Here is a 23,834-nt window from a genome sequence, read left to right as displayed (position 1 = left end):
AGGGACATGGGGTCCTGCGGCCGCCTCAGAGGAGATGGGAGGTCCCAGGGACAGGTGGCCAGAATTCTCCTCCAGCCAGAGCGGACGGCGCCCACTTGCAGGGAAGGGGTGCCTGGAGCAGCATCTGAGCACCATTCACCCGAGAGAGCCACCAGGCTGGCCTCACAGCCACGGCGTCCACTGGGCATTCCAGCCGACCCTTCAAACAGAGCGGGAACTTCAGGGGTCCAGGGGAAATGCTGGGACCAGTTAACCTGGCCTAGGGGCCCTCTGACTTTCCAACCGGGCCTGGCTTTGGGACAGGACGGAGGGGGTCTCTGGGTGCAGGTGAGTGCTGGCTGGTAGATGAACTTGGCCAGTCTACTCACAGCGCCCAAGGGGGAGGGCAGCTCGCACACTGGGAACCTCCCAGCCATCTTGGGCTCCCCCGCCGTGAGCCCCACTCCTTTCCAGGCCCTTCCTCCTCAGCCCTGAGACTGCGGTCACGTACCCTGTTGGCTACACTACTGTTAACATTTCATGTTTCAGATTCTTAATGAACAACTTCTCGATTTCAATCTCTTTAAAAAAAAAAAAAAAGATAACTGGGTTGTATTTTTACTTTCAACCACCCTGCTGATTTCAAAAATGTGCTTCAGCAGCTTCTAATGGAAAAATAGTGCCTGAACATCTTGCCCTGAAAAATCCCCCAGGAGGTACCTTCAGGGCACTAAGAAAACCAGAAGAAAAGGAACTGTGAGGGCCTGTCCACTTGGGAATTTAAAATAAAGCTCAGAGCAGAGACAGGTGACAAGCCGCCAGAGAGAGTGAGTGCTCGCTGCGCATCCTGCCAAGCCCAGGCCTTCCGGAGCATGTAAAGCTCCCTCTGCCTTTTTACAGTGATAGGAAAACAAGCATCCTTGTGTCCAGAGAAAAAAACCTGTTTCTCAAACAACTTGGTTTACCAAGGCTACAGGAAGCTATGTCGCACAGAACAGAGAGAAAGGGCCTGACTTAGCAGAAGCCTGGGGGCGGGGGCGGGGGGGGGGCACGGCGGGAAGCCCCCATGTAGCCTCCCTTGGAGGAGAAAGAATGCATTGATCACTAGTTTCTGATCACTAGTTCTCTCAGAGGTGAAAACAACTCCAGACTGTGACCCGAGAGAGGGAGACCAAGCCAGGCTCACCCTGGATGCTGCCATGGGCTCAACTGTGCCCCCAAAACTCAGATGTTGGGGTCCTGACCCCCAGCACCTCTGAACGGGACCTGCTTAGAGTCAGGGTCTTTACTGAGGGAATCAAGTTAAGACAAGGTTGATGGGGGGGTCCTGATCAATAGCACTGATGTCCTGATGGAAAAGGGACCACTGGAGACAGACACAGACACAGAGGGAAGACGGTGCCTGCAGGCCAAGAACGGAGGTCCCCAAAAGGAACCAACCTTGCTGACACCCTTGTCTCCGACTTCGGGCTCCAGACGGAATCACTGCGTGTTGTTTAAGCCTCGGTCTGTGGAGCTTTGTCACGGCTGCCCCGGGGACGCTCACACAGAAGGGCCACGAAGGGCACCTCTTATTTCCCCGTGGGGGAAACTTTAAGAGGTTTTGGTTCTGTTGTTTCCAAGGTACGGCACACTTTTTAAAACATTAAAACAAAGGACACATGGAACAGATGACTTTAAGAAGAATATAAGAATGTAGCTGTTTTATAAATGGATGTTAACCAGGTCACGGCGTGAGTCAGGGGTAAGTGACGGGCTACACAGGCAGCAGTCTAGTCGCAAAGAGAACGTGAAATCTCGCCTCGGGTAGTACCTGCTTACTGTCCTGCTCGCTGGCCTTCTGGCTGCCTTCAGCAGGTGAATCTCTCCGCTTTGCCTGCAACAGAAAAAGCACTGGCTGTTGGAAGAAAAAGCAGCTGATTAAAAACACACAGAGACCTAAGCTTTGCTCGGAAGGCAGAAAAGGCTGAGGACTAGGACTTTCCTGGTGGCGCAGTGGTTAAGAATCCACCTACCAATGCAGGGGACACGGGTTCGAGCCCTGGTCCAGGAAGATCCCACGTGCCGCGGAGCAACTAAGCCCGTGTGCCACAACTACTGAGTCTGCTCTCTAGAAGCCTGTGCACCTAGAGCCTGTGCTCCTCAACAAGAAAAGCCACCATAGTGAGAAGCCTGCGCACCGCAACAAAGACCCAACATAGCCCAAAATAAACAAACAAATAAAGGGGGGAAAAGAAAAAGAAAAGGCCAAGAACTGAAGTCCATGAAACAGAAAGGCTTTCAAATCTGCTGCCTCTGCATCAGTTTTCTTGGATTCCAGTTCCTACACCTGATGTGGATCTCTGCGCTCCTTGCTGGTCCGTGTGAAGGCAGGTGAGAGCTCCCTGAACCCACAACGGCGAACCCCAAAGAAAGCCTCCCAGGCAGGGCTGCGTCTCCAGAGCCGGGAAAGTCGTGGGAAGTCCAACACCTGAGACAAATGATTTCCTGGAAGGCTATTCTCTGCCCTCACCCTTTCTGCCTGGAGACAGCCTATAAATTTCCCTTCATAAAGGCGATCCCTTCCCTCCCAAGAGGAAGGGAACAGCTTAACCACCTGAGAACGCTAATCACCCAAAGGACTGCAGGAGGCTGAGCCTCACAACAAACTCACTAAAATAACCCTCATCTTCCCTTACTTCCCCCATATCTTTACCTTCCCAAATTTAGTTCCCTGTAAGCAGAAACCCTTTTTGTCTTGTCACTTCTCCACAATTTATTGCTCTTTGTTAAAAGGGTAGATAAGCCCCCAGGTCTAGCCTCCAAATGAATAAGAAATAAACATTTTCTCCAGTTAATTTGCCTTTGGTCAGTTTAATTTGTGGGACCCCAGACACTAAACCTAAATGGATAGAGGGAACAGTTTTGGTTTTTTTTTAAAATTTATTTATTTATTTTTGGCTGTGTTGGGTCTTCGTTGCTGCGCACGGGCTTTTCTCTACTTGCGGCGAGCATGGGCTCCTCTTCGTTGCGGTGCGCGGGCTTCGCACTGCGGTGGCTTCTCTTGTTGCAGAGCACGGGCTCTAGGCGCCCGGGGTTCAGTAGTTGTGGCTCGTGGGCTCTGGAGCGCAGGCTCAGTAGTTGTGGCGCACAGGCTTAGTTGCTCCGCAGCATGTGGGATCTTCCCAGACCAGGGCTCAAATCCGTGTCCCCTGCATTGGCAGGCGAATTCTTAACCACTGCGCCACCAGGGAAGCCCGAGGGAATAGTTTTTTCCTCTCTCTCGCATGTAAAAATCCTGACTCCCATGAGCCACCTTCTGGGGAAACTGCACGAGGATGGCTTTGCATGCAGAGCTCAGGACCTGTACTCTCAGGTCAAACATAAGCATGAAAACTGCACCAAGGGACTTTCCTGGTGGTGCAGTGGTTAAGAATCTGTCTGCCAATGCAGGGGACATGGGTTCAATCCATGGTCCAGGAAGATCCCATATGCCACAGAGCAACTAAGCCCGTGTGCCATGACTACTGAGCCTGCACTCTAGAGCCCGCGAGCCACAACTACTGAGCCCACGCGCCACAACCACTGAAGCCCATGCACCCTAGAGCCCACGTGATGCAACTACTGAAGCCCACGCGCTCTAGGGCCTGCATGCCACAACTACCGAAGCCCATGTGCCTAGAGCCCGTGCTCCACAAGAGAAGCTACCTCAATGAGAAGCCTGCACACCACAATGAAAAGTGCCCCCGCTCACCACAACTAGAGAAAGCCCACGCACAGCAACGAAGACCCAACACAGCCAAAAACAAAAACAAAAAACAAAACAAAAAAACGTTCTTTAGATCTGAGTGTTATTCTGATTTTTGTGCCTAATCTTATGTTAAGTGAACTTGAACTTGTGGCGGTGGCTTAGGTCATCCCTTCCTTCCTTGTTTGATTTCTGGATTTGTAGAAGGACCCAGAAGACTCACAGAAGGCAGAGAAGAAGCCATGTTCACACAGGCCCTGACTGGGGCCCCTTCCTCCTGCCTGATGCCCAACACCCAGCTCAACTCTGAGCCCGTCCTGGTTTCTCTGGTTTCCTTGCATTCCTTTCACCCAGAAGTGACCCCCCACACACACCCCAATTTGGTTGTTGGCCTCAGAAGGCCTTGACCAGAGACCTGAGACCCTCGCTCTAAAGAGAAGCTACATTGTGAAGAAACCAGGTTGCCCTGAAACAGCTCTGCTCGCCTTCAGGATAAAGTCCCAGAGCTCCTGCGTGGGGCCTTGTCCCCGTCCAGGGGCCCTCCTGACTCTTCCCTGGGCCTGCACCTGTGCTGGGCGGGGAGGGGAGCTCATGCTCTGCAATGTCAGCAACCCACCATCACACAGGAGCTTTCAGGTGTGCTGAGCAGGCACCTAGCTGTGCGTGAATGTTCTGGAACGGGGCAAGAGGGCGGCCGGTGAGAGCAGCTTGCCCCGGATAGAGCACAGAGTTCTTTCACTTACGTTCAGTTCTGCTGTCAAAGTTGACTGAGATTCAGGAAAATGGGGAAGGGAAGCTGTCCTCTATTCCTCACCCCCAATTTAAACGAAAATGGTTCGTTTGGGACAGTGAGACCCATGCTGAGGTCCGAGCTTCTCCAAACACCCCAATCGACGTATTCCCTTAGGGTCACGACCAAACCACATGCCCCTGAACCCATGCCCAGAGGCGGCCCGAGTTGACCCCAGCGCCTCAGATCCCACATGATTCTTGGATGCTCAAAATCTATTTGAGCATGTGCTGAAAATGTCAGGCAGGAGGACGAGCCAGTTCCCAGTTCCAATGTTGTGGTCCTCCAGGGGAAGACTGGATGTTTCACATTGAAACACTTTGCTTGAATCTTTTTAACGGAAACTTTGTAATAGGGAAGAACAAATCTGACTCCATATTGGATTGTTTCTGTTGCTTTAACCTTTGTATTCTATTGCTTTTGCTACAAGTTAATCACTAAAAGAATGTTGCCTATAGCCTGAAATACACAGGATAGCCCATTCTCAAAGTTCTGACCTTTAAAGGTTTATCACTTTTCCATTCATATAGAGATAAAAAGTTGCAAAACAGAGCATAACATTTATCTTGTTGGAGGTTTATAGGAACGTGACCAGACCTATGCAGACAGCTTTGAGAACAAAGGATTCCAAGAAGTTCGCAACAACTAACCATACGCCCTCTCCTTTTAGTACAAAAGAAGCCTAAATTCTAACTGGGTTCTTTGGGACATTAGTCCACTGTCCTCCTGGTCTGCTGGCTTTCCGGATAAAGTTGCTATTCCTTGCCCCAACAACTCATCTTTCGACTTACTGGCCTGTCATGCGGTGAGCAGTACAACGGACTCGGTAACTTCTTGGAGGATTTTAACTTCTCCCTCAATTTCCAGTCCTGGCCTTAGGCCCACCTGAATGAGTTCTGTCTCACATAAGGACGAGCAGAGGTGGTGGCCACACGAGGCGCTGCTGTTCATTCTGAAACGGTTACACTGACACACTTGAGTCCCACCTCAGGGTAACTGAGGACCTGTGAGGTGGGCGAATCCAGGTGCACCCTGCCTAAAGCAGCTGTGGGGCTGGAAGCCTGACCCGGGGAGCAGGGTGGGCATCACCCAGGAGAGCAGCCCAGCTCCCTGCCTCACCAAAGGAACTCAGCTGCGTCTGCAGCCAGACATAAGAGGCAGCACGCAGAAAGGTTGTGCTAAAGTCACAGCTGGTGAAGAGGAAACACTCCTCTGTGACACTCGCTACCTGGAGACAGCGCAGACCCCCACAGACTGAGGGCTGTTCCATGAGACACACCTGCACCTCAGACGCCAATCCAAGTCCCAAGTTGTCACCTGTGCGCCTGACCGACCAGCTGTAAACCAGGGTTTCCATGACCCCCTCCTTGGGTTCCATCTACAATGGAACCCAAGCCATTGTACTATAGCTCACAGAACTCCAGGAAACACGTAACTATGTTTACTGCCTCATTATGTAATAGAGGATGTGATAAAGGACACAGATGCACAGCCAGGTGAAGAGGCACTCCGGGCAAGGTCCGGAGGGGTTCCAAGTGCAGGAGCTTCTGTCCCCGTGGAGCTGGGGTGCACCACCCTCCAGCACATGGATGTGTTCCCCAACCTGGATGCTCTCCAAACCTCATACTTTAGAGATTTTTATGGAGGGTCATCACGTGGGCACGATCCACTATTGACTCAATCTCCAGCCCCTTCCCCCTCCCCAGAGGATGGGGGTAGGGCTGAAAATTCCAGGCTTCTAATCACACCTGGTCTTTCTTGTGACCAGCCCCATCCAGGAGCCCACCAAGAGTCACCTCACTGGAACAAAAGAATTATGAGGGTCTTGGAGTCCTGTGTGAGGAGCCAGGGGGAGAAGAGACCAATATACATATTTTCTATTATTTCACAATGTGTTTCTGTTGAGAGATGCCAGCAGGTCACATGATGTGGCCAGTTCTGGACACAGTGAGGAGAGGGTGCCGGCAGCGGGAGCCGACGCACAGCTACGTGGGCCCCACAGCCGGAAGCAAGCAGTGGGGAAGTCGCTTCCCTCTCCCCGGTCGTAGAGGAGGGATTCAAACCCAAGACAGACTCCTCAAACCCAGGACCACATCTACAGGTGATGAGACTCCAGGCATCTCTCCCCCACCAGGGTGAAGTATGCATAGTGAGGTTCATGGTTTGTCTGTTCACCCAGACTCTCTCTACACTGAAAAGGAAGCAGCGGGAACACCCACTGTGCACAAGGCTGGATTCGGGACTTGTGACAATCCTCACAAACAAATATACTCAGGATGGAGGGGGCAACCAGTAGAGAATGAGAACCTCGCCCCCCCAACCCCACCCCCCGCCACCTGCCCCAAGCACAATGCCCTCCCCTGCACGATCTTCCCGTTCAGACCTGGCAGGGCTGCCGGGTGCTCCCTGCGGGGCTGCTGCAACAGGAGACCTGAGAGAGACAAAACCAGGGCTCCCGCTCAGCCAAAGTCGCCCAACACACAGCTGGAGCCCAGCACCATGCAGGAAGATGGTGTTGCCAGGCCTGCCCTGAGGCTGTCTACGTCCTGGGCCCGAAAGTCAGAGCCAGCCCCAAACAGGATGCTTCATTACTCTTTTTAGTTTTTTAAAAAATCGCGGCAAAATTCACACAAGAGTAATTTTTAAAAAGTGAAGGATTCAGTGGCATTTGGCACATTTACGATGTTGTGCGAACCCCACCTTTATCCAGTTCCACATTTCCATCTGTAAAGGAACCCTCCCCACTGAGCCCTCACTGCCATCCCTTCCCCAGCCCTGGCACCCACTATGTGTTCTAGCACGGTGACTTTTAAGTTGCAAAATAATTAACAAAAGACAAAGGATGCCCTGAGAGTCTGTCTGCAGGGGTGGGCGCACTGTTCTGGCACCGCCCAGCAGCCGGAGGCGCCTCCTGCAGGGTCCCAGCTTCCCCGTCCAAACACCCTGGTTGTTGCTTCTTCAGGTACAAGCCACACCGAGGATCCATCCACCCTGGCCCTCAGTGGGAGCCAAGCCAGTGGCCCTCTGACCACCACCTGAAACCACGACTGTCACACCCCCTGGGAGCCACCAAGAAGGTGAGGAGGGGACTAGCTTCTGCCTCTGCCAAGCGCCGGCTCTGCTACTGGAAGAGAGTGGCAGTCCCGAATGCTCCTCCGTGCTGAAGGAGCAGTGATGAACTGTGTGCCTGGCAGGGCTCCTCTAAGCAAACCCCACCTCAGCTGTCCTCACCTTTCCAGTCCTTCTGTTTTTTCAGAAAAGCACCAAGTGGAAAGAAAGACAGGATGGGGAAACACCTGAGTTTTCTTCAGTTTCCTTCCTAGAACCAATCCCAGGCGGCCACCTCCTCAGTGACACCAACACGACAGATTAAAAACGCGTGCGAGGAAGAGGATCATCCTCAGAGACGTAAGGCAGAGCCAAGGAGCCCACAACCATGCCCACGACCATGCCACAGTGACGGACGGGACGCAGGATGGAGCCCCCCATTGTCCCCTCCACCTGCACGGGCACAAGGGTCCTAACCCACAAGGCCCCCCATCTCTCACTGCACAACTCTCACTGAGACGCCTGGGTCTGCCCTCACAGCTCGTTGGGGACCCGCCTCTCCTGCCCTTCAGGGATCCCCATGGACTCAGGGCCCCTCTTCACACTCAGCCAGAGACCGCGCCTCGCACATGGCCAATATGTGCGTGTCTGGCAAAAGGCAAGGCCAGGCAAGTACACCCGGGCCAGGACTCAGCCAGGATTCTTCTAGACTCTTCTATAAGGAGCCGCCAACCCTGCAGGCAGGCCGCCTCCAACCACGTCACCCAGAGATCACATCCATCCGTGTACCTAATGCTGGATTCAAACCAAACAGCAAAGCGGGCACCCTCCTCGGGACGCCGTCCACTTACGTGTCCGGGCTGCCCGCTGGGGGCCACGGGGCCGCTGGTGGAGGTGAGGTCTCGGCAGCCCCAGTCGCTGGCCATTCCAAGACTCTCTGCCGAGAAAGGGGGTGGCAGGCTTCGAGTGGCTGCTGGCTGAGACTTTGGTTAAAAAGACCCCACAGATCAGGGAGAGCAAGCGTGCGCTAGTCTCTAACGGGTCGGCCAGAGCCGCTGTGAGCCGAGCCGACCGCATGGGACCCTGGCGTCTTCCAGAGCAAATCATGAACAACTCCAACAGCAGAAAGTAATGGAAAATTTCAACAGGAAAAGCCACCCTCCCCATTAAAATAAAAAATAGTAAAAGCAGAATTTGCAACTATGCTCATAAGAACAGGAATCTCAAATCAAAAAGCTTTAAGAGGAAGCTCTCGGGAACCCCGGGGAAGGGCCGTGTCTATGCATTTCCCGTCACCGACATGGTTTCTGCCTTTGGGGACTTTATGGGCTCACCTGGCCAAAATTACTACACTCATGGCCCTGGGGTGTCCAGAGGCAGGGCCATGCTGAACCCCATGAAGCCCAGAGCCCCGCCGACCCTCCCAGCCGCCCCCGACCGAGGCTGAGCCCTGCCTGCTCCGGGTGCACCAAGGTACTCACTCTCCACGTGCGCAAAAGCACAGAAGGGGCCCCGAGGGCAGTGCCCAGTCTGTCGCATGTCGTTGCACTTGGTAGACTTGTAGATCTAGGAAATGAAAATAAAACAGCAAATAGAGAGGCTGGACTGGAAACCTGTTTCCGTGGGAGGCCCAGAGCTGGCTGGGTCTGGCCTCCTCCTTCCAGCTGGAGGCCCAAAGCTGGTAATCACAAGGGGGTATCCTGAAAAAGAAGGATGTGGACACCGCACCCCTCATCCCCACTCCTCCCAGCAGTCCCAGGACGCCCTGTCTGCGCAGGGCCAGTCAGCCTGGGAAACCGTGTGGGCCTGAGGCTGCTCCTGCAGCGCCTGTCCTTGAAATCACATATCAGGTCAGCTTGTCCACTTGGCACTTCCTGAAACATACACCTGGTTCAGTGCCTGGTATACAGCAGGTGGGCAAGAAATGCCTGTTAAGTGACCACGTGCGTCCACTCCATGGCCAGACCCAAGGCTGCTTCACTCGGGTGTGGCCCCGCAGCACAGCCTGCCCAGAAGGGACAGCGGCCTCTAGGCCCCAGACACCCTCATGGGTGCTGCCACCCGCCCCCTTCCCTGCCCGAAACACTGCTCGTTCCCCGTGGCTCTTTGACCATCCCCTGAGCACCTGCACTGAAATTTTAAGGGTCACCAACAGAAGCAATTTCAAAAGGTCTCCAATTCAGAACTCCAAATATCAGGAATCTAAGTGTTGTTTTATGCACGCTTTGAAGCACTGAATCTCTAGACAGAAGAAACTTTTAAGAAATGAAACACCACAGCCTTTCAGACCAGGAGCCCACCCCTCCCTGGAGCCCAGGTGCCCCAGTGGGCACAGCTGGGCGCTCCTTCACCACAGAGCCTGCTCCCAGACTGGCCCTGACCCTCCTGGTCCCGGTGCTCTGATGCTCTCCCATTGGTCCAGGGGCTTTGTGTGCTTGTTCGTTTTTAACACAAATCCGAGTGTGCAGCAAAGGGTTAACTCCATGGCTTCCCTGTCCACACCGGCATGCCCCAAAGGAAGGACTGGCTTTGATGGGCTCAGGGAGGTGACGTCTGAGTCCCTGGAATGTCCTGCCTGGTCGGGTCTCTGTTTACCTGGGGCCCTGGGCCATGCCACATGGTGACTTAAGGTGGGCCTGCGCCACGCAACATTGGCTCAGCCTCTGCAGGGGCCAGAGACTGAGGTTAGCCACGTCTGCTGACCGACCCCCAGTAAAAACCCTAGATGCCAAGGCTTGGGTGACTTCCCAGCTGGCAGCACTGTGAGTATGGCCACAAATACGGCCACACACGGTGGCTAGGAGAAGGACACACCGTCCACAGTGCGTGCCTGGTCTCCCCAGGACCCGCCCCTGTGGCCTTGATCCTTTGCTGATTTTAATCGCATTCTTTCCGTGTAAAGAACCATAGATGCTCAGCCCTGCGAGTCCTTTGAGCCCGTCCCTGGACCGAGGGTGCTCCCGTACCTCGGGGTGGAACTGCTGCTCTGTGCGCGAGTGGCAGTACTGACAGCTGTCCCCGCTCTCGCACCTGGAGGGCTCGCCCCACTCGTCACCGTGCTTCACGCTGGGGCAGGGGGTGGACCTGGGGGACAAGGAGGAGTCAGCGGAGGATGGATGTCCTCCCCACATGCCCTGGGGCGTCAGGCTGTCCGCACAGTGCTGAGCACACGTGCACCACCAGGGGACATGGGTGCCAGCCCTGGAAGCACTGGCCCCTTCCTCACAGGACAGGCAAAAAAAAAAAGCAGGGCAGGGATTTCCCTGGCCGTCCAGTGGTTAGGACTCTGCGCTTCCACTGCAGGGGGCGTGGGTTCGATCCCTGGTCAGGGAACTAAGATTCCACATGCCGCAGAGGGCAGCCAAAAAATAAATAAATAAATAAATAAAAAGGAGTGCAGGTGCCTGGTGGAACCCAGAAGGCATTCAGGAGCCTGTTTTCATTTTCCACAAAATGTGAAGTGAGTCAGAGCCACCGATGCCACTGTGACAAGCACCTCGGAGACGCAGCCAGGCTTCCTGTAGTAGGAGGAGACCAGGCCCAGCCCCCGCCCAGCCCACCAGGGGACCACACTCTGTCTCCCCGTGAAACTATTTCAAAATTGAACCTGAGACTTTGGTCCTACAATATGAAAACCCTACCCAATACCCTCTATTCTTCAGGTACTTCCTGACAGCTTTATTGTATTGGATTTATTTAAAAAATTATCATCTGTGGGAAATAAAACTTTTATTTTTTACGATTTTCTATCCCTTTGATACACAGTAAATTCACTTCACCTTCTCAAGATGACATTGGGTGACTAAAAGCCAAAGGTTCTCTGTCCCTCAACTGAAACTACTCAGAACAGTGACTGTCATAAAAACAACTTTATCTGAAAGTGAGGGCTCTCGGGCAGGTGAGGTGGCATCAAATTATTAGAGAGAGGCTCTTTGCTCCAAGAACAAGCTCTACACAGAGCTCGGGACCCAAGGGAGGAGCGAGGTGAGGGCCAAGGTGCCCAGGCACCCCTGGGGTTCCGTGTCCCCAGTCCCCCACCCCGCCCAGTGCCAGGTCCATCCAGCAAGTTGGTAAACCCGAGGCTAAGCTGGGCACCAAGGTGAGGGCAGCTGGAGTGAGGAGACGGCCTAGGAAGAGACCAGGACTGCCAGGTGCATGAAACCAGATGAGGCCCAAACCCACCACCCCGAGGACATCAGTCCCCCGGAGAGGGTGAAGTTAGGCTGTGGGCACTGGGACTCTCAGCCTCGCAAGGGCCAGTTCCTTGCCAGTAGGTGCTATTGCTGGCAGGGACACACAGGTCACAGGAGGGAGGCCGGGGGAGGGGGGGAAATGGAGGAGCCACGCCCTGACCGCACCTGCCGGCTGGCTGGACACCAGAGCCTCTGGGGAGAGTGAAGGGAGCAGAGGGGTGGCTGCCTAAACTAGAGCCTCGAGCCAACGTGAGTGTGAACAGAGGGGACCGCCGGGCTGGGCCCACACCAGAGAAGTCGGCCAGGGCCCTGCAGCGCCCGTGGCCCAGGCTCACCTGTACTGGAACCTCCGGGGGTCCCGCCGCCGGTCCCTGCTATTGTGGAAGTGCGGGCATGCGTAGCCCTGGCGGCACAGGCGCGGCGGCTTGGGGCACTGCTCTGTCTTGTAGCTGCCTAGCACGAAGTTGGTATCTGAAAAACAGGGGTCCACACGGAAACGTGCACACGTGTGCTCACGGCAGCCACACAGCCAAAAGGTGTCCATCAGCAGATGATGGGTAAACGCCATGTGGCCCAGCCATGTGGTGGAGCATCACTCGGCCATGAAGAGGAGTGAAGCACTGACACGTGCTACAACGTGGATGAGACTTTAACAATCTGAACACACAATGCTCAGTGAGAGAAGCAGACACAGAAGGCACATGTTGTATGATTCTACTTATAGGAAACATCCAAAACAGGCAAATCCATAGACAGAAAGTAGATTAGTGGGTATCAGGGGCTGGGGCTTCTTTGGGGAGACCAGATAGAGTTTTAGAACCAGATAAAAGTGATGGGTGCACAACACTGTGAACATACTAAAAACCTCTGAAATACACTTTAAAATGGCTCATTTTACACCCAATAAAGTACCATACAAATTTAAAAAATAAATAAATAAAAATAAATTAAATGGCTCATTTTAACCCCAAGGTAAATGATGGGCGCTGGGTGATGCTGACATGTCAATGCAGGCTCTCAGCTGTGACAAACATCCCACTGCAGGGGGGCTGCCGTGTGTATGGAGGTACCAGGTATGTGAGGACTCCCTGAACTTTCCACAATGTGGAACCTAAAACTGCTCTAAAAAAAATAAAGTCTATTTTTTAAGTAGTTAATTTCATGTTACCTGAATTTTATCTCAAAGCAAAAATAAACACAAAAACCACCAGGGGTCATTTAAAAGCAGTAATGGATGAAAGGAGATTCTTGAAAATCATACCCATTCTTGGGTTGGTTAATAACTGACCCTCCCCATTTTTTTTTTTTTTTTTTTTAACAAACGACATTGTTTTTAATTACACTTGCCCAGGGGGGCTGACCCTCAAGGCATGGAGGGGAAGACAGTGGAGGGAGGCTGTGTTGCTCAGCCAACCCCGGGGAGCCACGCCCAGGACACGCTTCCACACCCACATTTAATGGCACCACCCCCCACACACCAAACTCAGTTCCAAATAACTGATAAAATGACAAGGGACGTGAACCACACAGCAGGGCACAGAGAGGACAAAAGGAGTTTAAACAGAAAAGACGATTTTAAGAAAATAAAAATTGTAAGACATTTGTTCACAAGCATTGAGAGGACCTCCAACAGACATGAGGTCCTGCGCTGAGTGGCATGAACCACAAAGAAGTGAGAGGCGTGGCAGTGCCTATGAGTCACAAGGGCTCCGGGATGCCCTTTAGTGGGTGACGGATGAACGGTCCACCCAGATGTGGAGAATTATTCAGCAATAAGAAGAAAGGTGCTAAGATAATATGAGAAAAAAAAAGAAGAAAGGTGCTACCAAGCCCCAAAGAGACACAGGGAAACCTGAATGCACAGCACTAAGTGCAAAGGCTACACACTGTGTGATCCCAACTGTAAGACAAAACAATGGGGCGAAAGATCAGTGGTCACCAGCAGTGGAGCAGAGAGGATCTTAGGGCAGTGACACTACCTGCATGACATCATAATGGAGGATCCGTGTCTTTATACATTTGCCCAAACCCGGAGAATGCACAATGCAGGGGTAAACTGTGCTGTTAATTAATAATCATGTATCAATATTGGTTGTCAATTCTAACAAATGTTACCTCATCAACACAAGACATTCATGATGTGTAATTTTTTTGTTAACCGAAAACTTCCCTAAAAAATAAAATCTACTAATTAAAAATCCAAACCATGGGCGCTAAGGGTTAGTTACCCGGCCAGACCCGACCCAGCGCCTCCTCCCACCTTCCCTTCCTCAAGCTCAGCCCACCTGACAGTGACAAGAGAGGACCTGTACCCCCACCTGCACCACAAGCCAGAGCTCACAGGTGGAGCCTGTGGTCCAGGACCAGGGAGACCGAGGGGCTGCAACAAGAGAAGGACAAGCCCCGAGGCAGGGGGCTGTGGGCGCAGCCCTCCCTCTGTGCAATCCTCTCCCCAGAGGGACATGGCGATGCTGGGACCCCCATATATGCTGTGGGTCCAGGCCCCCCACACCACAGGCGCGATGGAAGGCTAGGATCCTCAGCGCTCCTGCAGGGCCCGGCCTGAGGCCTGGGCATCAGGAAGGCCTGGGGAGTCACCTTTGTTAATTCGTCCCTGGGCCCAGGGTGGCATAGGATTCGGCGGGTGGGGGAAAGACCCTTGTAGGGAATTCATCACTGAAGTAAGCGCAGCCTTGAAGCGTTTACGCGCGTGAGAGCAAAGCCAGTCCAAGGAGACATGGCATTACTGAGGGGGTTTCTCTTAAAACCGCACCACCCTCGGGAAACATCCAAACAGGCAGCTCCACGGAGACACAGCCAGGCTAGTGGGTGCCAGGGCTGGGAAGGGGAGACCACTGATGGGCACGGGTTTCTGTCCGAGGTGATGGAAATGTTCTGGAACCAGACAGAGTTGATGGTTGCCCAACACTGTGGTGCACCAAATGCCACAGACCTGTGACTTTCAGATGGTTAAAATGGCACATTTACATGATGGGTATTTTACAATTAAGCAAATCTCACTGCCCATAGCCATCATCTGTGGAGGCTGCTGGGGACCAGGCTGGCTCCGGGACCAGACACCTAGCAGGAGCTGTGCCAGCCGTGCAGGCCCCTCCCCCAGAGCAGCCTGGGGACCAGACGGGCTGCTGGAGGGGCTGAGGGTGATGTGCTCGAATGGAACCTTGGTCTCCCCTCCTGACCTGTAAAGGGGGCGACGAGGTCCACCATGCAGGCGCTTTACAGACAGAGATGAGCCCCCCGCCCCAGCAGCGGCTGCAGGGTTACCTTGCCACCGGGGGTCCTCGCCCAGGATCTTCTCCATCAGGGCCTGGCTGGCCAAGACCCCAGGCTGCAGGTCAGGGACGCCATCCCCAGCACTGAGCTGGCCGTTCTGCAGGGCTTCCTGGGCCTGCAGCTCCCTGCAACCAAACGGCACGTGGTCACGGTGCTGCAGCCTGTCCGAAGCCTCCGACAGTGAGATAGCCACCGGCTTCTGTCACTTTATGAAGCCGCCTACGTGAGGGCTCAGGACGTGCAGCCCACAGCCTTGGGGCCCCCGTTCCAGGATGACAGTCTTGGCCCAAATCCCAAGAGCCTCAGAGCCGAGCGTGCGAGACGCCACAAGCTCCCTCGGGTCCGGGTCAGGAGGGAGGAGAAGGGTCACTTTCTCATTAGCAGTAAAATCAAGGCTCAGAAAGAGCTGCTTGAGGCAAGCAATGCCCGAAACACAGGGAGGAGAGTGGCTCCCGGCAGGACGGCCACTCACCTGATGTCACACACGGGCGGCCGCAGGTCCAGGGGGCCGTGCGCGAAGGCGCAGTGCAGCCCGTTCTTCACGCAGTGGCCCCGGGCATCTGTCTCATGGATGCATGTGCCCGTCTTATAGTAGCGCAGGTGATACTTGCGCTCCGTGTCCCCGGTCGTCCGGTGCAGGTACGGACATCTGGGAAGCAGAAGACGACATGCACCGTCTGGGCCCTGGGGCCACCACGGTGTCAACCTGCTCCCAGCAGCTGGTTCTTGTCTCCTTTTCCCAAACACCTGCTCTAGTCGGAGGATGAACAGCACTGGACAGAGCACCCGTCCCTGCTCCAGACCCTCCCCCACGGCACTCAGACCTCCACAAATCCCTCAATTACACATGGGAGAAAAATACAACACCCAAGTTACCCGAAAATCACCCTTCATAATTTTTTGAATAAAGTGGAAAACAAAGTTCCCCCATCAAGTAAGGGGCTGGCGGCCTCTCCCATCCCCCGTCCAGGTCCTTTCAGGGACCCCTCAAGGGAGGTGGAGGAGCCTGGAAGGGCTGGAGGAGGACGCTGGGGGGAGACAGGCTGGGGAGAAGCAGCTGGGGGGAGGCACGGATGGGGCAGCATCCCACAGGCCACACAAAGGCCCAGAGCCACGCACTTCCAGGGAGAGCCACACGCGGCTCCCTGAGCAGCAAGGGTTAGGGTTAGGGTGAGGGCTCCCGCTGCAGGGATGTGGCAGCGGCAGAGGTGGCAGTGGCAGAGGTGGCATGGACGGTTCCAGAAGACATGGGGCAGGGCACTGAGCCCGCCTCAAGGTCAGTCCCTCCAGACAAGAGCCAGAGACCCAGAAGAAAGAGAGGGGATACGCAGAGAACTCTGAGCAGCCCTGGAGTGGCCCAAGGCCAAGGCAGAGCCATGGCTGCAAGTCCCCAGATCTAAAAACAAGGGCATCACCCCCAGAGATGGCTGGGGAGCACTGTGTGGGGCTTGGGAAAGGTCCACTCCCACCTCGCTGCCTTGCAGGCTGTGGACCTGGGTGCTGGGAGCACCTGTGGGGGTGGGGGGCTCCCCATGCAGAGCACAGATGGATGGACAAGACCAAAAGTAAAAGAAAAAACGACTTAGGGACCAACCAGTGTAAACCCCCATCTGGTAAGATGAAGAAACAGAGGCTCAGAGTTTGGACAGCTCACCCCAGACCTTAAGGAACACCTTGGGTGTGCAGGCCATGAGAGCAGGACAGAGAGGACGCCATGCCCCGGCAAGTCCCCGGGTCCCCTGGAGCCAACCAAGCAAAAGGCAAATGCTGTGGGCCCAGAAGATCCAGATGCACTCCCGGAAGAGCTGGGGTCTCGAAGATACATGTGCCCCCACGATCACAGCAGCACGAGTCACAAGAGCTTAAAGCTGGAAATAACCCGAGTGTCCACCAGCTGATGGATGGATGAACAAAAACATGGTCCATCCAGACAGTGGAATGAGCACTGGTACAGGCTACAACAGGGATGAACCTTGAAAACATTCTGTTAAGTGAAAGAAGCCAGACACAAAAGGACAAATACTGTGTGGGTCCATTCCCATGAGGTCCCTAAAGCAGTCAAATTCATAGCAACAGAAAGTAGAGAGTGGGGGTAGGATAGGGAGGGTGGGAGGGAGGGAGATGCAAGAGGGAAGAGATATGGGGACATATGTATATGTATAACTGATCCACTTTGTTATAAAGCAGAAACTGACACACCATTGTAAAGCAATTATCCTCTAATAAAGATGTTTTAAAAAAAGAAAGAAAAAAAGAAAGAGAAAAAATATATATATCATGTACTACCTAAATCTTTTTATAGCATGCTGATGAAACAGAGAATAATATATTACTGTTTCAAAGAACGTGTTTGAAAACAATTATACTAAGCATTTTCTCATTTTTATTAAGTCAATAAATATGTATTAAATATGTCAGTATAATAAACAGAATAAAGAAAACAAACAAACAAAAAAAAGAAAGTAGAGGGTGGGTGCCAGGGGCTGGGGGAGGGAGAGGGGGAGTGAGTGTGTAATGGGACAAAATTTCTGTCTGGAAGGAAGAATCTGGAAATAGATGGCGGTCATGGTTGTACAACTTTGTGAATGTAATTAATGCCACTGAATTGCACATTTAAAAATGGTTAAGTGCACCACAACTACTGAGCCTGCGCTCTAGAGCCTGTGAGCCACAACTACTGAGCCCATGTGCCACAACTACTGAAGCCTGCATGCCTAGAGCCCATGCTCCGCAACAAGAGAAGTCACCGCAGTGAGAAGCCCCCGCTCGCCAGAACTAGTGAAAGCCTGCACGCAGCAACGAAGACGAAACGCAGCCAAAAATAAATAAATTAATTTAAAAGATGGTTAAAATGGCAAACTTTATGAATGTTATCACAACTTTAAACAAAGCCCATTGGTGACAGAGAAGAGAGAGATGGTCTCTATGTTTGTGTTGAAATACACCACACTTACAGGGAAGTGTGTCACAGGTCATACCTGGATGGCCTGTGGCATTTCACAAACTGACACCTGAGTGACAGCACCCAGTTCAAGAGGACAGAACACAGCCAGCCCCTCGGGCCCCTCACATGGGCACAAGGTGGAGGTGATGACCACACTCTCTTGTGAGTGGCGGGAACTGAAAATGAGGCAATTCCTCCAATTAACTCTGCACAAACACTTCTGGGGCAATCCCAGCTGTCGTTGCCAATCACCAAAGATCCGTGAGAAAAAGGAAAAGCAGAAGATGGAGAAAGCAGTTTACGAGACTAGCTGGTCCCCACCTTGTGAAAAGAGAAAAGAAAAAACTTAAAGAATTATGACTGCATTACATACAGACAAGAAAAAGGAAACACTGCCTGTGCAGACAGTGCTCTCTGTGCCCAAATAGGAGCTGTCTCCTTCGTGTTCTTAAAGATAAGTTCCAAGGAACATTTTCAGGACGTGTGAGTGAAATGGTCAAATATCTGCTTAGGATTTTTACTATATTAGGTACTGACGCAGCCTTGATTAAAATCCCTCACTATAGAGTTACATCTTACATTTTAAGCTCCTCCAAGAGCTCCTGTGCATCTCCTCACAAGCACTGGTGTGTAACTCAGTCTCTGGGTCCCCAGAGAGGTGAGGCTGTCATGGAGCAGTCTCTGCCACACCAAGGAACCTGTTCTAGAACAAGGAACTCCCTCCCACTTTTCACATTAATATATAGACTAATATCACTAACAAAGAATGTGTAGAAATAGAGACGCCAGGAACTCACAGAACAATGGGCTAGAGAAATAAACAAGGAACTTACAAAAGAGAAAATGCAAAGGGTCTCGACCACTGAGAGGCACTCATCTTGCTTCTGATAAGAGAAATGCACCTGGAGGCCCACCTGTTCCCGGGCAAAACCCCAGGAGCAGGGCTATAGTAAACCAACACTGCTGCTGGCAAGAACGCCAAGTGAAAGGCATCAAGAGGACAGGTGCCATTACCCTCTGTCCCAGCAATCCCCAAAGACAGACTGGCACACAGAGGTAAAAAGAAGTTTTGTTCGTAATCACCAAAGGCTGGAGACAACCGAGTTGTGGGATAAACTTCAAGGGAGCTCAGCGTGGCTTGGAGGAATGGGCAGTCTGTGTGGACGGCTTTGGAGGGGGCACCAGGTGGTACCGTGAGGGAAAAGCACTAAGAAGAGGGAGTGCAGGACTTCCCTCGTGGCACAGTGGTTAAGAATCCGCCTGCCAATGCGGGGGACATGGGTTTGAGCCCTGGTCTGGGAATATCCCACATGCTGTGGAGCAACTAAGCCCGTGTGCCACAACTACTGAGCCTGCGCTCTAGAGCCCGTGAGCCACAACTACTGAGCCCACATGGCATAACTACTGAAGCCCACGCGCCTAGAGCCCGTGCTCCGCGACAAGAGAAGCCACCGCAATGAGAAGCCCGCACACCACAACGAAGAGTAGTCTTCGCTCGCCGCAACTGGAGAAAGCCCGCGTGCAGCAACAAAGACCCAACACAGCCAAAAATAAAATAAATAAATAAATAAATAAATTTATTTAAAAAAATAAAGAAAAGGGAGTGTCGCACCCTGTGGTTTACATCGGAAGGTGGGGGAGGGGAACAAGAATACAGATACGTCTGCTTATATCAAAAATTATGGAAGGAGGAGCTATTGTTTCATGGGGACAGAGTTTCAGTTTGAAGATGGAAAAGTTCTGGAGGTGGATGACGGTGATGGCTGCACAACACTGCAAATAAACTTAACTCCACTAAACTGTACAATTAAAAAAGCTAAGATGATAAATTTAATATTATGTATGTTTTACTACAATAAAAAATAAAATAAAATGACTTTAATAGGAAAATGGCCATTTTGAAAAAACAGTTCCAATCTTCAGAAACACTCACAATCTACTATAAGTTAAAGCAAAAGAATTCCAGAGTCTGGGGAGAAGGGGACCAGCACATCAGAGCTGAGGCACTGCCTGTTGGTTTATCTACAGAACCCAGTCCGCATAGCCGTGCTGAAGCAGGACCACATGGACCACAGGCATCGCCAATGCGCTAACTGCAGGGTGTGGCAAAGGCTGCGTGCACCCCCACAGCTCAGGGGAGTGAATGTGGTGGGTGACACCTCCCCCATTTCCTCATGTTCCCTAATGGACCCTCAGGTCAGCTCTAAGCATCATTTTGTTTCCTTGCCAGTACCATCACTGGGGCAACCAGAGCCCGGCCAAGGTTCCCCCTCTCGCCAGCACTGAGCACCGAACAGGCAGTATTATTTCACTAGGGGCATGTCACCTCTGCGTATTACATGACTTCAAAGGATAAGCTAAGATTAAAATATTGGAGGACATTTAATGAAAAGAAAATGGCTTCACCTAAGAACATCTAAGAGGCAAAAGGGAAAACCTTAGAGAAAACACAATGGCAGAACGTAGACCCTCACTGAAGCGGGGAAGAGGCTGGTGGGAACCCCAGGGGTCAGCCCAATACCACGTGCAGATGCTTCCTCACCACAGGAGTTCACTCATCCATCCGGGGGGCCACTGACAGCCCTGCAGCACCTGTAATGTGATTCGGTTCCACAGCCCACCAAATTCAGGGTGGCACCTGTGGTTCTCAAAACCATCCATGACAATTAGTGACCCAATCAGTGTAAATAAAACAAGGCTCCATGGATGGTGTGATGCAGCAGTACATGCCAGACACAGGTCTGCCATGATGCTCTGGAACCACTGAAACTAGGAGGGAGGGGTAAAGAGGAACACGGCAGGGGCTTGAGGCTGCTGTCTGTGTTTCCAGGAGAGCCAGAAATCATCCCCTTCCTTCCTGCAACTCACCCAAAACAAAGGTGGACCCACAAACTCAGTTCCACTATACATCAACATCGGTCAGCAAGCCAGGCTGGAGCGCATCACAACCACCTGGATGGTCTGCTAACCCCAGACCATCTGATCTCGGCGGAAACCTTGGGTAGAAACTGCTGGCAAGTTCCCAGGTGATGCTGCTGCTGTTGATCTGGGGGCCGCACTGGGAGAACCACTGGGCTGAGACGGACACTCAAGCACAACATGATGCTCTCCTAGTCCTCAGGGAGCTCAGGCATAGGTGGGGACCAGAATACAGCACAGAAATAACTGAGGTGTGAACTGGACCAGAACCAAGCAGTGGATATGGAAAATGAGTGGCAGCAGAAAAATGGGAAAAGGAAGACCTGTGTGCCACAGACGACTGGGGATGGCGAAAAGGTGGGGCTTGTGGGGAGAAGCTTGAGTGTCCCCCTCTTCTGTGACACTAGGGGTGGGGGGTTGCCAGTTAACCCCATGTGGACCACACACCCATCCATTCAGCCCGGCACCCCCAGCCTCTGGCTTCCAAGGGCTGCCCTGGACTCTCGAGCCAGGCCAGCGACCCCTCATTAATCCCTAACATGGACCATCAGCTCGGCAACAAGTCCACCTCCCTCCTCTGTGCCCAAAAAGCTGCCACCCTCTCCGAGGAACCTGTCTCTGCTGAGGCCGTCTCCCCACTAGCCTCCAAGGAGCACCAGAGCTCCCTGTGCCAGTCGCTCCCTCCCAGTCACCTCCTCATCCCTGGCCCTTCAATCAAAGCAGGACGGCCTGAAATGCTACAATCACTCTCACATTCTTCTGCTTCTTCTACATACTGGTCTCTGACAGGTCCAACTCAGTCACCTAATTGTAATTTCTTTCCTTAAGTTGGCTGATTTGTAAAGCCTGTGTCTTCCTCTAGACTGTTAAGTAGCTCCCTGACTCCTAAATATTATGTTCTAACGTGGCCTGCCCTTGGCTTTCACCTCACCCCGAATGCCCAAGCAGAGTTCACTTATATGGTCAGTTTAAACAGCAACAGCTTATAACCATCCTGAAGTGAACGGACTTTCACCTAAGCCTTAGGTCCTAGGATACCTGACTTTTTAAAATTAAACATTGCAGGAGCATCTCTCAACAGACAAGTCAGACTAAGGACAAGTATGACACAGCAGGCACACCAAGACTTGGGCATATAGAAAAGTTTCTGTACATCAGCAAGCTCCCACAGTGCCCAAATTCACGGCTGGGAGGTCCCAGGCAACGTGCAGTGAGGAGGGAGGGAGCTGTGGGGAGAAATGCTGGGCCTGCCAGGTGAAAACATGGTAGGGAGCCCTACCAGCAACAAGGCAGATCTCTAGAGCCAATCTGGAAAGTTATAGCACAGGAATGGGGCAGGCTCACTTCTTATTAAAACCAAGAAAACCTATAAAATGTGGGGTCTGGAGGGCCGCCTCCAGGGACTGCCTGCTTGTGGGAGAAGGAGGGTTATCAGAAAAGAGGATGGTCACTTTGTACTCTGTATAGTTGGGGACTGCTTGTATTGTCTGCCAATGAAAATGTTCCCCTGGAGGGGCCCCTCAGACCCCTGGAAGGGCCTTTGCTTTTTATGCGTCAGAACCTACCTCTGTAAACGCACCTGACATGCATTTACAAGCACAAAACGGACACATGGTCTCCTGGGAGCGGAAGCACACCTAGGTTACAGGTGGGAAGACCCGCCCTGACGGTCTATGGTCCAGCGCAGCAAACAGGACTAGCTGGGGGCTGGGTCTGTCCCCACCCACTGCCTCTCTCAGAGTAGATTTCAGGATGTGGCTGGACCGCGACAAACCTCCGGCCAAGCTTCGCTCCGGCCACCGAGCGTCGCTTTCTTCAAAATCCCAGCCTGAGAAATACCTGCGACGGATCCGCACGGGTGGGAACAGCGACCCTGTGGGGTGGGCCGGCCCTCAAGCTCGGAGGCAGTGCCCGCTCGGCCGACTCGCTCTTGGCCGACTACAGAGGGCGCGTAGCGAGCTGCAGACCCAGGCGGTCCAGCCGCGCCGCGGGGAGGCCAGTTCCCACGGGGGCGGGGCGGGGCTCACGTGACCTGGACGGCCAATCGAGGCCCGCGCCGGGGAAGGGGCGTGCCCGCCAGAACAAAGGGCGCCGCGAGAGGGAGGACCTGGGGCGCTAGCACTGAGGGGCCTTCCCGGCCACAGGGTGCCCGCCGGCGGAGGGTGACAGCGGGGTGGGGTGGTGGGGGGATGTGGCGGACGGGGAGGGGCCACGGAAGGAGGGGTGACAGAGAGAGGGGGAGGGTGACTGCGCACGGAGTAAAAGGGGTGACAGAGGGGGTGCCCATGGGGAGGAGGAGATGAGGGGGCTACCCAGAGATGACAGCTGGAGTACTCACAGGGGGTGGAGGTGACAGATGGGGAGGGGTCACTGGGAGGAGGGTGACAGTGAGAGGGGAAGGGTGACGGACTACCCGCTAATGAAAAGGGGTGACAGAGGGAGTGTGACAGCGGGGGAGGAGTGCCTGCAAATGAAAAGGGGTGACAGAAGGGGAGGGGGCCCCAGGAGGAGAGGTGACAGCAAGGGGGGAGAATGACCACCTGCCTAGGACAGGAGTTGACATCACAGGGGTGCCAACCCTCTTGGGGATCCCACCCTCCTGGCCACGGCTCAGCCCCACAGCGCCCCCATCAAGCTCCAAGAACTTGTGCTTATGTCACCTGATATTGGCTGAAGGGTCTTTGGTCTCTGATACATATTCATGATTTACAATAACAGGTTGGTAGTACATATGCCCAAAATAGACATTTCAAGAACCAATGAACTGAAATAAAAGGAAAGCCCTTTCCTTGCTCTGAAAAGTAGTATCTATTTACAGATTCCATGGCAACGCTGCACGAGCTAGAATATGTAATTCAACAGGACAAACTCTGGGAAAGTCTATCTCCCGTGGAATGAGTGGTAATTACTAAGGAGAGATTCTCAGGGGAGATGTCTGGC

The 23,834-nt window shown here is 53.1% G+C and overlaps 1 protein-coding gene across 2 annotated transcripts in view; it reads right to left on the bottom strand.

Moving 5' to 3' along the window:
• Nucleotides 1-23,834, bottom strand: part of UNKL (unk like zinc finger) — a gene marked incomplete at its 5' end in the record, with an annotated part of 44,927 nt that overhangs the window by 17,083 nt on the left and 4,010 nt on the right. For both annotated transcript variants that reach the window (XM_082857348.1, XM_082857347.1), the window contains 7 exons: nucleotides 1,793-1,855; nucleotides 8,396-8,481; nucleotides 9,026-9,110; nucleotides 10,511-10,628; nucleotides 12,073-12,208; nucleotides 15,023-15,156; nucleotides 15,504-15,680. In XM_082857348.1, the coding sequence (XP_082713474.1) occupies nucleotides 1,793-1,855; nucleotides 8,396-8,481; nucleotides 9,026-9,110; nucleotides 10,511-10,628; nucleotides 12,073-12,208; nucleotides 15,023-15,156; nucleotides 15,504-15,680 (799 nt within the window). The remainder of the gene's footprint in view (nucleotides 1-1,792; nucleotides 1,856-8,395; nucleotides 8,482-9,025; nucleotides 9,111-10,510; nucleotides 10,629-12,072; nucleotides 12,209-15,022; nucleotides 15,157-15,503; nucleotides 15,681-23,834) is intronic.

The sequence above is a fragment of the Leucopleurus acutus genome, assembly GCF_964270905.1.
Source record: "Leucopleurus acutus genome assembly, chromosome: 16".
Taxonomy (NCBI): Eukaryota; Metazoa; Chordata; class Mammalia; order Artiodactyla; family Delphinidae; genus Leucopleurus; species Leucopleurus acutus.
Note: the sequence above shows the minus strand (reverse complement) of the source record. Positions and strands in the feature narration are given on the sequence as shown.